Source organism: Microcebus murinus, chromosome 10, assembly GCF_040939455.1.
Source record: "Microcebus murinus isolate Inina chromosome 10, M.murinus_Inina_mat1.0, whole genome shotgun sequence".
Lineage (NCBI taxonomy): Eukaryota > Metazoa > Chordata > Mammalia > Primates > Cheirogaleidae > Microcebus > Microcebus murinus.
In genome coordinates, this window is record NC_134113.1 from 49,702,712 (window position 1) to 49,715,966 (window position 13,255).

The window sequence follows — 13,255 nt, forward strand, 5'->3', positions numbered from 1 at the left end:
ATAATACAGTAAATTTAAGATAACAAATCAGATGTTTAATACACTGTTTCGTCTCTTTGCCTGACGATAACTGATCCATCGTGGACTCTGATGGTTTATCCAAAGAAAATGTGAAAGTATATACACTAACTTAAAATGCACACCTCAAGACATTGTTTTAGTTCTGGATAGAAATGCCTTAGACAGTTTATATATTTAAAAGTTTTAAAATCAGCCCTGTTAAAGCTATTAATATTTCTGTACCTTTTGTAAAACTGCTACCAAAGACACTCATTGTGTAATGTACCCCCAATAAAAAGGATCTATGATACTGAATTGCACACAGAAGTCCACTGAACATTTTAAGAGTTTAGTGTCAAGTAAATTGTCACCTTATTATACTGGGATGCTTCTATCACAAGAGGAACTGCATAACTAATAGCATTTTCATTACTGCTGTTAACAGTGGCAAAGTTCTAATCTAAACTGAGCACCCTATAGTCATAACTATTCTTGCCTAAATTTTAAGCTACTTAAAATCCTCTTTGGACCCAGGCAGGCTAATTAACAAATGAATAAACAATAAACTATCACCAGGTATTAAATTATGCAAAATAACTCAAACATTAAAAAATTATAGAAAATCAACTTAGAACATACACAACTTAACGAGAAAAAATTTTATTGTGATATAAAATGCACTTATAAAATGTCCACAGAAGGCATGGAATTCTTCACTGCTATATAAATTTACTGGGAATATGTTATTCACCATCTAGTTATGATAATGCCACCTAAAACATAGTGTAAACGATAAGTTATACTCCATAACAAATGCATCACTGATTTTCAGCAATCATTGGTTTATTAATAATTAGTTTAAGACTACTTAATCACATCTATATTCTGGAATGTCCATTTACTTTCATGTAGTGTAGTAGAATTTAGAGTATAATTGCACATGGATGATAGAAAAAAACATTCACTACTAAATTATTTTATATATCGTCATGACAGGTAGCATTCTTCTGACTGAAACTAACAGCTTCAGCTATGGTCTGCAACATAGCTCCAGGATTTTCAATGTAATAATTTGTGTGTACGCATGTCTATGTGTGCACCCATGGAAAACTTAAAGTATATCTTTAGTAAATAAGTGCAACATTGTTGTTGATTACTTTGCATGTTTAAATATTACAGTCTGATTATTTGTAAACAAAACCCCACACAAATACTCTAAATTCTATTTTAAAAATTCTGTCAACTCATAATTATTCTTATACACTTTACTTACTTGAACACACATTGAATTTCTGAAAGGTGCATACATTACCTTAGATAACAAGGTTTAGAAATGAGTGCTTTATACTATGCAAAATGTGCATTTCTGATTTTTTTAATGCAGCACAAGGTTTAGATCAAGAAATAAATCCTGGATCCCCACAGTTCATTTAGGAAATGCCTCAAAGTTATGGCTCTTGCAGCAGGTTTAACAAAGTGTTCTAGCTCTCTCTATTTCAAGTATTAAAGAAATATGAGGCTCAAAATCTCTCTAGGTTGTAACTGAAAATGCAAAGCTTTAGAAAAAAGTTAAATGTGCTTAGAAATAAAATATTAATTGAAACGAGATTCTTAAGGTGTTTGTGTTAGGCCAAGTACTAGGACTTTAAAACAATTTTAAATCTGAATATTTGCTCAGAAGTGATAAAGAATACAATTTGCCTATAAATATATGGTTTTGGGGGCAAAAGTCAATCTTGATGTTTAAAATTTTTCCACATTTTTTTACTTTAGTTTTGTTCCCTTTTGAATGATATTCACTTAATTTCAATCTGAACATAAATATTTGGCCCCATAGTTCTTATAATGAAATGACTTACTTTGGAAATGCAATTTTTTTAAAGCACTAGAGAGAATTTACTAAGGCTGTTCAAAGACTTTCAATGTCATCAGAAATCCTGCAGTATAGAAAATATCTAGTACCCTTGAAGTTTCAGAATAAGCCGATCTTGTGAAATTTCAATGCCATTAAAAAAACCAAATGTCAAATAGAAAAGACTGCTGCAATGAAGTACTGTTTCTAAAGGTTGCAGACATGATCCCACAGTCTGACAGAGTTAGCAAAGCTCCTCAAAGTAAGCCAACTTCCCACCTTTTCCTAGGCACACTGAATTTTCAGCTTAAAAAATAATCTAACCTGGTTCTTAACATATTCATTAAGTAGAATGAATATCTTAAGGTCTTTCTGTCTCTCTTAAAGAAGAATTCAGATATTTCACTAAAATGTAATAAAAAGTATATCCTACTTTGAGACATCAGACTTTCTGGAACTGGCCCAACTGTATAAAATTTTAATAATTATGTGAAAGTGTGGAATCAACATTCTATGAAAACAGTGTGACAAAATTAAACATTATGTTGAATCCTTTTCTAACTTTAACTCAAAAATAGAAATAATGAGTCTTATATAACATTATTTTAAAAACACACAGAGGTGAAAAGTGCTATTTTTCAAAAAGTACAATTTTTTTCCCTACTATATATCAATGTGGAATGATTTCAGTTCTCCTGTACTAAAAGCCAGACTTTTAAAAAACTAGTATTGCAAAGTTTAATGTATAGATTTTAATCAGTAGTGGCTTCAGTTTCAGCTGGACCCCTAATTAGTCTCCGAATTCCTCTTTTTCCTGCAGGACCTTTTGGTTTTGCAAAACTCTGCTTATGCGCATGTTGCTTGGGATGTACTTCTTCATAAAGGAAGTCTGCAGTCAATTCATCCCCATTGTCTATCTCAATCTGTAAAAGATGAAATTAGTAGTATAATAATACAATATAAGAAAAAAAAAGCACATTTAAAATCTAATACAATCAACAATCCAGTTTTCAGGTATGATGCTCACAAATAAGTACATAACATCTATTCCGGCAAGACAGAATCAAGGACCATGTAAATAGTTTCATTTTCTTCTTTTGGGGGAAGGGTGAAATGAGTTGCTTGACTATGTAATCAGCTATAATCACCTCTATTTGGTTCCCCCTTACTGCTCCAATTTCAACAATGTTTAAAAGCAGAAGCCAACACTGTATTCTCAAGTTGGCACATTATATATTCAAGACACATTACTCATGGCCCCTTCATCACTTAGGCCACTCAGAATCACTCTAGAACAGAAGTCAGCAAACTATGGCCTACATGCCAAATCTTGCCCAAGCTAAGATTGTTTTACAGTCTTACAGGTTGTTAAAAACAAAAAGAATATGTAACAGAGACCTTATGTGGCCTATCAAGGCCTAAGGGTATTTACTATCGAGTCCTTTATAGAAAAAGTCAGCTGATCCTTGCTGTAAAAGGTGCTACCCATTCTTTTTTTTTTTTTTTTTTTTTGAGACAGAGTCTCGCTTTGTTGCCCAGGCTAGAGTGAGTGCCGTGGCGTCAGCCTAGCTCACAGCAACCTCAAACTCCTGGGCTCGAGTGATCCTTCTGCCTCAGCCTCCCGGGTAGCTGGGACTACAGGCATGCGCCACCATGCCCAGCTATTTTTTTTTTAAATATATATCAGTTGGCCAATTAATTTCTTTCTATTTATAGTAGAGACGGGGTCTCGCTCTTGCTCAGGCTGGTTTTGAACTCCTGACCTTGAGCAATCCGCCCGCCTCGGCCTCCCAAGAGCTAGGATTATAGGCGTGAGCCACAGCGCCCGGCCGGTGCTACCCATTCTAAAGTGATTCTTAAAATCTTAAAAAGCTTGAAAAGTCAAGTACCTAAAATATTGGTAATTTGTAAGGACCTGTATTTTAAGAGTTAGGGCTCAAGAATTAACTGTCTTTCCCCCACGCCTTGTCTATATTTAAGAATATAAATTTAAGAAAACTGGTAGCTTAGTTCCCCAAAGTCAAATGTTTATGCTTGTTCTCTCCTTCCCCAGGAATTGGAAAGATTCCACACCATCCCATGATTCACAGTAATAAGTGGAGACTGTAGCTCCTTATTAGTAAGGAGTCTAGAAGCAATCCCAAGTATGTAGCTCTAGCAGTACTGTCCAATAGAACTTTCTGCACTGATGGAAATGTTCTATAAATTCTTCAGTATCCAATACAATAGCCACTAGCCACATATGGCTAATAAGCACTTGAGATGTGGCTAGTGCAATTAAGAAACTGAATTTTAAATTTTATTTAAATTTATATTTAAAGTTAAATGGCCACATTTGGCTTATGAGAGAGCAGAGATCTATAGAGAGAAGGGGATCATCCTAGGTCTCCCCTAGGCACTTAGAGGAGAGCATAAAGATTTAGGATGAGAAAAAGAAAATAAACATTTTCATTTATAAATCACAATATATCATACATAGCTACGTAGAAATGATAAGAAAAATCTAGCCAAAACTGAGGATTTTAAAAGAAGTAGGTCTACCTTTCTAATTACATCCATTTGTAGTTGTCTTTCTACAATTTCTAGCAGAGGGCTCTTGCAGCTAGAATACAGCATCCGTTCTCTTATACTGCATGTGTATCCAGGCATTGAATAAATAAAAACTGTAAGTTAAAATAATAACAAGTACAGTTAGCAGCATACTAGTTAAAGCAAGTACATAAACCTCATAAAACTAGAGTTAACCCTTCTGGGCAAGAAATAAGTAAGACTATAAGGTTGAAATATCAATAAGCAAACTAAATGTAAAGTGTTAAAAATAATGTATAATATGTATAATAATATGTAATAATGTATAATATACCTATGGACTCTAAATAGTCTCCTTCATGGGAATGTTTATACAGAAAGAAATGGTAACGTGCTGAATCCTTGGGAATCCTCTTTGGCAAATCTTTTAGTTCTGTATTTGTTGTGTTGGCCAAAATTATAATTTCATTTTTTATATCTATTTCCTGTCAATAAGAAACAAAATATATTCATTCAAACGAATACACAGAAATTAAGTTAAAATCTTATAAAAAAAACTAACAGGGAACTTATATAGTTCTGGATTGACTTTTTAACAATGAACATATATTGCTTTTGTAATTTAAAAAATGAATAAAAAATCAGGAAGCAAATTAAAAAATTTAAAATCCATTAAAAATAAACCTTATACAAGCTGTAAACTACCAAAGAGCAGCCATTTCATAATAATCATTATATATCTCTTACCAATTGCACATAGTTGAGCTGTCTGTTATTCAATTTTTCCAAAGCCTGAAAAGCTTCTCGAGAAATAGGAAATGCTACTCCTTGTAGTGTCTGATGCTTAGTGTCCACACCCACATCAGTTTGTACCTAAGTATGACAGATTTAATTTACTGGTAAAGTTTTAAAATTTAGCTATGTCATATGGCAAAAATAAGAAGACCCAACCTCTATAAAATAGTGAGCACCATTCAATCCTTGCCCAAATTATAATTAATACTTAAAAAACATTATGAACTTTAAAAGCAAATTATTTTATACATTTGTTTATGGTCCTGCTAACATTTTTGTCGACATGCAAAGTGCATGAGACATCTTTATGAAAATGTTGGGAGTGAACATTTGAATAAATGTGCAGTTAGTGGGGTTTGGGGGTTTTTTTTTGCTTTTATGTTTGGTTCAGCACAATTTCAGTGAGCTACATAAGCTCTTTAAAGTGTCATCAGATTATACCTTTAATCACAAAATTTTACTTGATAGAATTTATAAATAGTAATGTACATACAATATGTACAGAACTTTACTTTGTTCTGTTGGACATAAAATGCAAAACGAACACCATGCATTGAATTGAGAAGTAGTACAAACACTATACAAAGACACAACACAGCTCAACAAGTTATACTACTGCAGAAGTTCCAGACTTAGAGCTTTCTTTACTAAGAACATAAGTGTGCATGTATTGGAAAAGGAGAAGGATATTTTAAGAAAGCTTTCAATGCACATGTTTAAGATTTTTATACTTGATAAATGATAGCTAGTATAGGGTCTCATTTGCAGTGTTGCAACAGAAAGTCCAATAGAAATTTTACTTTTAAAAAAAATGAATGGAGATTCTACAGCATAAATGATATTGGATAATGAAAACATCATAGAACATATGCAAATGCATACCCCAATACGATCCTCTGGGTTCTGATTGCAAGGAATAAAACAAACTATCAAACTTGTAAAAAAAAAAAAATCACATAAAAAGTCCTACTCAAATAACTTGAGTTAAAATAATATAATGATAGATCCTTGCTACCAGTTTAATATTAAATGATAGTCAACCATGTTCCAGACTGATTCCTATTAGCCTGTTACTCAGGCTAGTAAATAGTGGTTTCGGCTACTTGTTCTTTTCTGTAAAATGCCAGTAGAAACGCAGTAGCTGTTCCAGCATATAATTAGAATGGCTGCAGAAAACACATTAAAAATATGATAACTATAATATGGCTGAAATTTATTGACTCCAATATGCTCAATAAGTACTCAAATAACAATCTTTCATATATATCTCCAAATTTGTAGACTTTCTATAATACTTAAACATCCTACAGCATTTATATTTTATTCTATTTAGTCATAACTATTCTTTGAGTAACATAACAAAACAAAAATAACATGTTTCAGGCAACCTTATTAGTTGTAAGAGTCTCTGTACTAAAGGGGTAATACACACTTTTCCCAGTTATATAGTATTCAAAGCACAAAGTTAATAAGTTGTACTTCTAACAGATGGATTTACTATTCTGACATGTATATATCAGGAGAAAGTTATTTATCAAATTGATATGAAGTTTAATATTCATTTTTAACTTTTTTTCTGAAAACACATTAAGCACAGTCTTATCTCTAAACTAAACAGAATAAACCTAAGCTACCTAACTTTTGTATTTTCTAGTTACCTACATATGTACTAATTAAAAATATGATATTTTCAAACACTTAAAATCTTGCAAGGGTTTCAAAGTTATAATTTACCTCATTAATTTTAATCTGTCGTAATTCTTCCTCAGCTGCAGTTAGTGGGGCAGGGGAAGACTGTGACAGCAAATATTTTTTATATCCATGTAGTGATACATCCTCCTGTAAGTACAGAAATGGACTATCATCAGTTATTCTCTAGAAATAAAACCAGAGTAAAGTTACTTTAGGAAAAACAAAATCATTAATTTAACAAAAAAGATTTTAAATGAAAATAAATAGCATAAAGAATTTTACTGTCTCTTTTCACTTTTCTTTTACTCCTTTATTTTAAAAGTTTCAAAACTTTTTAACTTCATTTCTTGAAGTTTTATAATTACTAGATCTTCAGTCTGAGTTTGGTGGTGTTGATGCCACCAAAATAATGAAGCTGGTCAACCCTCAAGTCTACAGGATAATTACAACAAACCTGTGGAAAACTACCTTATAATTATTCAGTAATCAGCCTATTCAGATTCTGATTCTATTTTATAATGATTTATATAATTAAATTATGATAGTTTTTACATTAAAAGAAAAAATACTCCACAGAGGTCTACTTATCCAAATTTTGTGGTTTGGAAGACTGCAACTCACACAATTGAAACAAGCCCTTCTCACAATTAATGGTGAACAAGCAACATATTCTCATCTAGTCTTGTGTTCTATCCACTAGATTATATTACTTTCTGAGTCAGAAAAGCTCTAAACAAATAAAAAAGTTGAAATATATTGAAAAATACATTTAAATGTTCTTATGTTGTGTGTATATGTATAAATACATGTATTTACCATTTAAATTTTTAAAGAATATGTATATTTTAATACCATTTATTCTCAATGTCCAATAGACACAATTGACTGAATTCAAAGTTACAGATCCACTAGAGTTAACTTGTATATCATATGAAATATAACAATATTTTCTCTCTTATTATGTTTACAGATTCATCCATCTGAATTCATATCAGTTACCTACTACCTAGAAGTTCTTTAATCATTTTAATTAGAACATATAGAATCCACATAAAAATATAAGTTTTATACCTTTACTGTTCCAAATACTTCATCTTTAATGTGCCCACCTCCAAACTCCTTTTTCAGAGTTGCTCTTGTTGCTGCATACAACATTTTTTGACGAACCTATTCAGTTGTGAAAGTTTACTTAGAAGTTTACAGATGAAAACATATTATTACAAAACAAAGCACATTCTAATGTATTAAAATCTTTAAGCACATTAAAAATGAAATAAACTGTGATAAAGCAGAAGCCCACTGACTATAATATCTTAAAGTATGTGTGTACAAATAACCATCCTAACATGAACATCTAAAGTAGTAATAGCTATTAAGGTAAATTTCAATTTACAATGTAAGTCACATTTTTTTTTTAAAGTTGAGAATATATAAATTTTTTAAAATTCTTCAAAGTATAAAATGAGTCTAATGATTAATAACTACTTTAAAATAGGAGGAAAAAATTGAAGTGAAGTAACCTTGATAACATTTTACTCAAAGCTAGATCAGATATTACTAATTAAGTAGTTGAGAATCAAATACTCATGGCTTGCCTATGTAATATACCATTCTGTGAGGGACACAGGATTATAAGAAACATACTATTATTAATATTCTACTAGTATCCATGGAATGCAACTAAAGATAACTACCAACAGAAATAACTTCATAATCTTGCACAGTCAAGTCCAGTATTCAGACAGGATGTATGGAGTCAAAGAAGATGGGATAATCTTTTCAGAATGATTATCTAAATAACTTTAAAAATTATTACTTTTTTTTTTTGCAAGAAATTATGAGAATCTTTAACAAATTTGGCATATTCATGTATCAGTTTTGTCTTTTGCTCTATTTAGTCTGTCCACTACTAACTTTGCTAAGAGAAATACATATTTGCATGCCTACCACCTGAATGGTAGTGATTAATATATGGTGAAGATTAACATAATTTAATATAACGTTCAATTAGTTCTCAGAATTATTAAAATTATTACTCTTAAAGCCAGTTAGCTTCACTCTTCAGAGGTCCATGGAATCATTTATAATTGCCACAGATTTAAAATTTTTAAATTGATAATAATTTTGATTTCAAGGACAAAGCTTCTGAATATAAGTGCTTGTTTGATTTCACATTATTAATCCAAAGATTTTTTTTTCCCTATGATCATTCCCTTCTATGGGAAATGACTGCTGCCTTTTAAACTTTAATCAGCCTAGAACTATTTTTTAAAAAAGTATTTCTAGCATTCAATGTTAAACTACTAAAAAATTACTTACATGAGAATGATCTGGAGACCATGCAATGAATATCCATTCATAACCCTGGGCATTCTGAGAATCTAACCTGAATAATATATAGCAAGGCTGTTTGTCCTCCAACAGAGGTAAAACAAAGGAATCATAATCCTTATCCCAGGAATCTGAAGGCTGACTACATGATCCAATCACAAGTTGCTCTATAAAAAATAATTTTTAAAAAGATAGGTAAATGATTTGAAAGACCAAGTGGTAGTTCCATGAAGACTAGAAAAATAAATTGACCTAAAGTCATTTCCCAATTACGATAATATTATGCACATCAAAAACATAAAAGGAAAAAAGTGGCACAGAAAATAATTATGATATAAAGTATTACTAAAAACAGGAAGATTTTATGGATAGCATGATTAAAATTTTTTATAGATACACAGCACAAAAATATATAAAATGATCATAATAGTTGAGCTGAATAGTCAAATAATGGGTGATTATATTTCTATTTTCCAAAATGCCTATGTTGTAAATTATCAATAAAATACATTTAAATAACTGTGTTACCACTCAGAATAATTTCTGAAATTAACATTGAATTGTAGAGTAAGAAATATTAAATAAGGTTTAACTCCTGTTTGGCTGATGCTACAGATTAAAAATCTGCCTGGAAGCATAAATTGGTTCAGCCACTTTGAAGCACTATTTGGCAGAATACAGTAAAATTTTGAATGTTCTCTGCATAGAGAATCTCTTGCACATATGTACAAAGGTGTTCACTTCAGCACTATACAGCAACAGAGAAAACTGGAAATAACCCCAATGTTCATCAGTAAGAGAATGGACAAAAAATATGTGGCATAGTCATTTGATAACATTCTGTTCGTATTTTGAAAGCATTAATGACCTCTCTACCAAAACTCATTACAAAAATAACATTTACAAGAAAAGGAAAGATACAGAATAAGATAGCATCATGCAGTTTATGTGAACTTAAAAACCCAGACAGCATTATCTGCTCTTTAGGGATACACGTAAAAAAGAGATTGCACAAATATAAAAACTCCTAATTGTAGATGCTTCAGGGGAAAGGTCAGAAAGTAAAATTGTTTAAAGGGGATACTCTTATATCAGAACAATATCACATTTTCAAAAATGCTTGAAGAAAATATGATAAAATGCTAGCAGTTACTAATGTAAGGGGAAACATAGGTATTTATGACACTATTTTATTCGTTGGGATTTCCTTTGTTAAAAAATTTTCTCAAAACAAAAAATAAAACCAGAAAATAATGACTTAGGAAATAATACCATTTTATTTCTGTAAAGATGCTAGTTAGATTAACTTTTCCATTTTAGTTACTTAAGTAGTCACTCAGTAAGTGATGGCATTTAAAATTTTAACTCATTATTTCTAAAACATGCTGGTTTACAGTATACATTTATTCTTGTTGAATTTATAATATATATAGAACAAAAGCATATTTTATAAACTATTCTGGTATTTTTAATATATAAGCAGAAAATGGAAAACAAATTAGATTTACTTCCAGTTTATGAAAGAACAAGTTATTTTTCCAAAGCAAAATATTTCAAGGTAAAAGAATTAAGCCAATTGAATATGTTAACACATTCATTTGTGATCAGGTAGTTTTAACAGTAATTACTCAAATGTAAATCTGCCTTGTTTAAAAGATTCTCCCATCCAACCAGTTTCCCTGCTTATTTTTAAAGAATCAATTGATAATTTGTTACATTCTCAGAATTTCCCCAAAACAAGAAAGGGTAATAATCATTCCTGTGGTATAGGCTGCAATCAGGTGAAGAAAATGAGAGAGTTTGAAATCTTTTGTTTCTACTTTAAAACAAACTTTACTGAATAATTCACAAGTAACTATTTTTTTGGATAATCACCTGTTAACTTATTTCCATTCCAGAAATGGAAGCACTGACATTAGAAACAGACTGTGGCGCAGAAACTGAGACAGAAGAAGTAAAAGAGGAAGACGTCACGTTAAAAAACATCTTTCTGTTTCCCTGATAGCTAGTTCAGAAGGAAAACAGGGACCATAAGGCCCTGCACAAAATGTGAGGAATCCAAGTTACCTTACTTAAGGTAAGCTGCATACTGCACATTAACAAAAAGTTCAAAACACTAACATTACTTAGTTTAAAAATATAATACCCAATAATCCAGGGACAAACAATATTTTAAAATGTTTAACTAACCATTTTCAATAGATATTTTCAGAAGTCTGTACTTTCCATTTCTGGCTCTGGCAAAGATATCTTTAACATCTTCACTTGCTGTGGAAAAAGATAAAGAAAAGCAAACCTATTTTTTTATACTTATGTATGAATACTTTCTTTTGCTACCTATATGGGAAAAAATGAATTACAATACAAACAAAAAATCTGAAGTATTTATCATCCTCTTATTATCAGTATTATAAAACTTTTAAAGGCCTAAGATAGCAGACATTGTATACAGTTAAGAAATATTAATATATTTGAAAAGTATGTTAACATTCATTCTAATCTGTTTTAGCTAGATAATTCTGTAGCAAAAACAACACTGGAGTGAATACCCTGAAGTTACTCAAACCCAATGATGGGCAAATACAATTCTGAAAAACACCTTTATTGCTTGTTTGAAAAGTGTTGAAAACTTGCTTTCATTCTCTTCTAGTTTAGTTTCAAGATTATGAAAAAGACACCTCCTTCATCAATTCATTTTCTGTATTTTCCCACTAAAAACAACAGTAACTATCAGTTATCCCAAACTGATTAAAAAAAAAAAGCCAATAAAATGTATTCAATCTTATACTTCTGGTTATCTTTTTCTAAGCTGCATTTCTCAAAAAGCTAAAGTAAACTCATTGAGCAAATATAAATTTAATAACCTGACCCTTGTCTTCTTATTAAAGCTTCCATTTCGTTCTTGTGTTGTCTACTAACAGCAAGAAACACTAATAAGTAGTGCTTGCTCTAAGGCTCAAGCATGAAAGTCAATAATTACATACTTATATGTCAAAATTAATGCGGGCAAATAAAACAATGCTTTAGATTTGAGAATATTTTGCTTGTGTGCCTGTGCAGGAGTGGGGCGGGGTGCTGTAAAAGACCCTTAAGAACAGAACACACAATTAAGTGTTCATTTGGGGAAAAGATTCGTTGTCTATTCACAGGAGGAGCTTGGGTTTATATTGGAATTCATGAAGTGATCACAAGTAACCCCGGGATATATTATTTGACTCTGATGAGGTGAGCGCTTCCAGGCTGTCCATTTTTAAGCCAGGAAATAATGGAGGTCGGATAAAATTGCCCTTTCAACTGTCTGCACAGGATGACTACATTTAACCACACAGATCAGACTTTTCAGTTCTCCTGGAGAGTACCTAGAAACAAGACCAAAACACACCCCACATTAAGGATTTCTCAGAACATTAATTCCCATTCCCATTTGGGGAGAAAATGTGTAAGAGTTTGGGAAGCACCCCTACTGATGTGAATAAGATTCTGGCATGTTCGTTTTATAATCAGAGTCCTGTAATACTTCCTTGAACGGTGAAAAGGAAAACTCGCCCGGCTCTCTACAGCGCAGGGAGCCCCAGTGGCCTCCACTGTTAGAGCTCTTCCCCACCCGATAAAAAAGGGGAAAGTTGGCCTAACGTCGGGGGCCCTGGAGGGCACGCCCCCTTCACCCAGGCCGCCTCGGAAACCAATTTCCTTCGCTCCTCCGAACTTCGGGTCCGTCTGCAACGTGGCGGCGGCCAGGCCCAGCTCGGGAGCTCCCGGCAAACCGGAGCCCGGAGAGACGCCGAGGCCCTCAAGCCCCGCGGGAGCGACTCCCTGCACTCCCGGCCCGACTCTGGCCCTGCCCGCCCGCAGCCCGCCCGGCTCGCCTGGGGCCTCCCGGGAGCCCCTTCCCCGCGGGCCGCGCCGGGCGCCGTTACCTTGGATGCCGGTCTGGTGGGACATGGCGGCGGCCGCGGGCTCCCGGCTCCAGCGCTGAGTGCAGCGAGCGGCCCCGGCCGGCGGCTCCAGGAAGTGGCGGCTCCTCAGCCGGCCCCGCGCGTCATCCGCCCGCGACCC

At 33.0% G+C, this 13,255-nt stretch overlaps 1 protein-coding gene across 1 annotated transcript; it reads right to left on the minus strand.

Moving 5' to 3' along the window:
- Positions 1-644: 644 nt before the first annotated feature.
- On the minus strand, positions 645-13,255 carry TWF1 (twinfilin actin binding protein 1). The gene is made up of 9 exons (XM_012747614.2): positions 13,117-13,255; positions 11,390-11,467; positions 9,188-9,366; positions 7,940-8,035; positions 6,911-7,015; positions 5,129-5,254; positions 4,716-4,866; positions 4,394-4,515; positions 645-2,775 (listed from the first exon to the last, which is right to left on the minus strand). Exons 1-9 carry the CDS (start codon positions 13,139-13,141, stop codon positions 2,605-2,607), a joined length of 1,053 nt encoding a protein of 350 aa, XP_012603068.1. The 5' UTR covers positions 13,142-13,255; the 3' UTR covers positions 645-2,604.